A 5,000-nucleotide genomic window follows, 5' to 3' on the forward strand; every position below is an offset into this window, starting at 1 on the left:
CATGTGGTAGACAATGTATAGGGTCTGAGATGTATAATAATAAATCATCAGCATACAAAGACAGGTTATGGGTCAATCCGCCTCTGTGAATTCCACATATTTCTGGCTTTGATTTAAGTGCAATAGAAAGAGGTTCTATAGCCAGAGCAAACAAAAGAGGACTAATCGGTGATCCCTGTCGCGTTCCTCTTGTCAATGGAAAGAACTCCGAGTGATTCCTGTTGGTAACTACAGAAGCCTTGGGATTGAAATACAAGAGCTCAATCCACTCTCTAAAATTAGGACCAAAGCCAAACTTTTTCAAACACTCAAAAAGAAAACCCCATTCCACCATGTCAAACGCCATTTTCGAATCTAAAGATATAACCACCTCTGCTTCAATATTGGATGCTGGGGTGTATAAAATATTTAGAAGACGTCGCACATTAGAAAAGGAATGACGTCCCAAAATAAAACCAGTTTGATCTGGGGAAATTACCTCTGCCATTACTTTTTCCATCCGTCGTGCAAGCACTTTAGCCAAAATCTTCACATCACAATTGAGAAGTGAAATAGGACGATATGACCCACATTCCTTTTCATCTTTTCCTGGTTTTAAAAGTAAAATTATAGAGGCCTCTGTTAATGTTCTTGGCAAAATTTTAGTGTCTTTTGATTCATGAAACATATCTTGTAACAGCGGGACTAGTTGCCTGGAGAATTTTTTAAAGAATTCCACTGGGTACCCATCTGGGCCTGGCGCCTTCCCATTCTGCATTGTCTTAATAGCATCCTTAATCTCAGTCGATGAAATGGGGAATTCTAAATGTGCTCTACTGACTTCATTTATTTTAGGCATATTCAACTGACTAAAAAAATCTGACATATTTGTATTGTCAGCAGGCGCTTCAGATGTGTACAGGTTTGAATAAAATGTCTGAAAAGTATGATTTATTTCCAGAGGGTCAGCTGTAAGACTGCCATTATTGTTTTTAATATTTGGAATATGTTGCTCTGATGCTTTGCGTTTTTACTGGTGAGATAGCAGGCGACCTGACTTTTCCCCATGTTCATACATAAAGCCCTGTAATTTCAATAGCATCCTCTCAGTTTTTTCAGATACCAATAACTCGTATTTAGCTTGAAGTTCTACTTTTTCCTTATATAGTTCTGGAGAAGGAGACTCTGCATATTGGCTATCTATTACCTGAATATTTTTAATCAATCTTTCTAACTCTTTACATCTGTTTTTATTCACCATTGATTTATAAGATATAATTTTCCCCCTAATAACCACTTTAAGTGTCTCCCATAACACAGAAGAAGATACTTCCTCACTTTCATTGAATTCCATAAACTCTTCAATGGCTGATGATATCATTTGGCAAAACTGTTCATCTTTTAATAAATAACTATCAAACCTCCAGGGAGTGTATTCATGGGTGTTGTGGTTTAAAGAAAGGTCCAGAAGTACTGGGGCATGATCAGATTCTACTATAGATGAATATTCAATTTTTTTAACCAATGGTAGTAACATATTATCCAGAAAGAAGTAATCAATTCTGCTATACGTATGATGTACATGAGAGAAAAATGAGTAAGTCTTACTCTGGGGAAAACAAAAACGCCATGGATCAGTACAACCTATCTGAGCCATGAACAGTGACAATTTTCTTGCCATTTTAGAGGGAGAATTGGATTTTGGATTAGAGCGATCCAAAGAAGGAATAATACTGCAGTTTAGATCTCCTCCAACAATTAACTGATGGGAATTGAGATTTGGAATTGATGCTATCAATCTGTCTATAAATCTCTCATCATCCCAATTAGGCGCATATACATTCACCAGTACAACTGGTTTAAAGTATAAAGTTCCCTCTATGACCAAAAAACGCCCTTGTGAGTCCTCTATTACCTTAGATGCATTAAAGGGAATTTTTTTATGTACCAAGATAGCCACCCCTCTGGACTTATGATCAAACTTTGAATGAAATGATTGACCCACCCATGCTTTTCTTAATCTGAGATGATCTTTCACCAATAAATGAGTCTCTTGCAAAAAAGCAATTTCACATTTTAACACTTTTAAATGTGCAAAGATTCTTGCCCTCTTCACTGGACCGTTCATCCCTTTCACGTTCCAGCTTATAAACCTGACAGCCTCACCTACATTAGAATTAAGGCCCCTCATGAAACTAAAAATAAAATTGGTAGGCTACATACAAACAAACTGAAAAAAAGACTCACGATGGAAAAAGTGAAAACCCATGACGCACATCCCACCCTCCCCTTGAACAACAACCCCCAAACCCCATAGCGCGTAAACTGCCTATGTTTAAATCCCTAGGGATAAACTGCAGGCTCGCTAATAATGTCCTGCCGGTGAGCATTAGTTAGTGACCTGTGATTTCTACAAGAGTCCCAGCGTCTAGCATTTTGCGTCAGTCAAATGTCATACATTTTACAAGCATACACAACTTATTTTACATCTTGTATCACCAGAAAGAAGATACCGTTTTTCAAGATTAATCCTGAGTGCCCGCTGTGTCAGCTGCGTCATTGTCCCGCCTTCTGTGTCCGATGCGTTTGTTGTAGAATTCTTGCGCGTCCTCTGCTGTATCAAAGAAGTACTCCTCCCCGCCCAGCCACACTTTCAGACGGGCTGGGAAAAGCAGACGAAACTTCACCTTGCTCGCATGATACAAGGCCTTTTTAACTTTGCCGAACACCTTGCGTTTCTTCGCCAGTGACGGGCTCAGGTCAGGAAAAATCCGAAGGCTTTCTTCTTGGAACATAACCTCGTTGTTTCGTGCCCAGTCGAGCGCAGCTTCTTTCTGTGGATGTTTCCGAAAGCACACCACGAATGCTCTGGCTGGATCCTCAGGTTTCGGTTTCGTTTTAAGGGAGCGATGTGCTCTCTCCAACTCAGGCGGCTCAGTGAAAACATCCGGCCCCATATCTTCCATCAATAGCTCTTCCATGAATTTGATCGGGTTTTTGCCATCCTCAGAGCCTTCTGGAATGTTCAAAATACGCAGGTTTGACCTGCGCGATCTGTTTTCCAGATCCTCCAGCCGATCCAACAAGTCCTGGTTAACTGCTGTCAGAGCTTTAATGGTTGCCTCGGCCGCGTTCAATCGCTCAAAGTTCTCACCAGCTGTCGCTTCCGTCGACACCAACCTTGCTTGAAACGAGTTGACAGTTTCTTTAATACCATCCACGGCAGTTTGAAGAGGTTTAAGTGACTGGAGAATCAACGTCGAGATGTCATCTTTAAGCACAGATCTCTGTTTAGCCAGTTCAGACACCAATTGAGCCATGGATACAGTTTCCTCACCGCTAGCTTTCTCCTCCGCCATTGCTGAAAGTTTACTAGCCAACCTCGTGGAAGACGTTTGTTGCGATGATTTATGCTTTCCACTCATTTTAGTCACACCAGAAGCTTTTGCCACTTATGTATAATCTTGTAAAAAACAATATTTTAGAAAAATGCGACGCCAAATTAAATATAATTTTCAAGTTCACTGGGAGCTCTGCAGATCACGTCCTACCCCCACAGCGCCATACCGGAAGTCCGGGTTTTAAATCTTTGTGTGTGTTTTTTCTTCTCGGGGTATACACTACATAAAGGTTTTTTACATCTGTGTGTGTGTGTGTGTTTCTGTGTGTGTTTCTCCAGGGTATCCTCGGCCCACCAGGAGCGTAAGCATTGGGAGCTGTGTGTGGAGCTGGACAGTGGGGTGCACATGGTCGGTGTGTCGCGCTCGGGGTCCACCTACACGGTGAGTACACACATGGACACGCTGTGAGACTCACACACAGGCCTATGCAGTGAGACACACACACAGACATATGCAGTGAGAGAGACACACACACACACACACACACACACACACACACACACACACACACACACACACACACACCTATAGAGTGAACACAGACACACACATGCATACAGAGACCTATGCAGTGAGTTTTCAAACACACACACACACACACACACACACACACACACACACACACACACACACACACACACACACACACACATCTATTGTTCTTGCTCTCTCCCATCCCTTTCTCTCTCACTCCTGTCTATCTGTCTACGAGTGTGTGCGTGCGTGCGTGTGCGTTTGTGTGAGAGAGAGAGTCTGTCATCGCTTGCTGCCGGGCGTTTAGACACCTGTGCCCTCTCTTGGTGTGGGTTACACTACACAAGTCTATAGGGAGTTCAGAGGCCCACACCTGATCTCTCTCTGTGTGTGTGTGTGTGTGCGCGTGTGCGTGTGTGCGTGTGTGTGTGTGTGTGCGTGCGCGCGTGCATGTGTGCGTGCGTGTGTTTACACAACTGGCTGCAACATGCCAGTAGTCATCAGCTGTGTCAGTCAGCCAGTCAGTAGTTTGGGCAGCTGAGCTGACCAGAGTAGAGAAGAGAAGGGCTCCTGTGGTCTTCACTGCTGGAGACTCTTACTCTCACTCCCCCCACTAATGTGCAGTCAAGACTGGCCTAAAACAGACAGGCAGGGAGGCACAAAGACAGGCAATATACGGTATGCACACGGCTGAAGCTGGACTGGCTCACACTTGCGCATGCACACATATGCACACACACATGCACACGCATACACGCACACGCGCACACACACACACACACACACACACACACACACACACACACAGAGATGTAAAAAACTTTTAGGTAGTGTATACCCCGGAAAAAAACACACACACACACAGTTTAGCCCTTGGTTCTCAGATAGTCCCTTCAGCTTGGAGGCAGTTCACAATAGACAACTCACTATGGACCTGTACAGTACTCTGGAAGCCTGAGGGCCGTAGGACATAAAACACAAGATCAAAGTGAAATGTCAAGGGTGTGTGTGTGTCCGTGCACGTGCGGTGTGGTGTGTGCGTCTGTTTGTGTGCGCGGATGCGGTGCTGTGCTGTGCTTAGTGGGGCAGTCATAGTTTAATGGTGGATCTGTAGACTGATACGTGGCCTGTGTGTGTGTGTGTGTG

The 5,000-nt window shown here is 43.6% G+C and overlaps 1 protein-coding gene across 1 annotated transcript in view; it reads left to right on the top strand.

Annotated features, from left to right (window-relative positions):
• pcca (propionyl-CoA carboxylase subunit alpha) overlaps window positions 1-5,000 on the top strand; it is a 75,307-nt gene that overhangs the window by 47,276 nt on the left and 23,031 nt on the right. Inside the window, exon 18 of the mRNA XM_063212042.1 lies at window positions 3,659-3,761. Within this exon, the coding sequence (XP_063068112.1) occupies window positions 3,659-3,761 (103 nt within the window). The remainder of the gene's footprint in view (window positions 1-3,658; window positions 3,762-5,000) is intronic.

This window comes from Engraulis encrasicolus, chromosome 12 (genome assembly GCF_034702125.1).
Source record: "Engraulis encrasicolus isolate BLACKSEA-1 chromosome 12, IST_EnEncr_1.0, whole genome shotgun sequence".
NCBI classification, from domain to species: domain Eukaryota; kingdom Metazoa; phylum Chordata; class Actinopteri; order Clupeiformes; family Engraulidae; genus Engraulis; species Engraulis encrasicolus.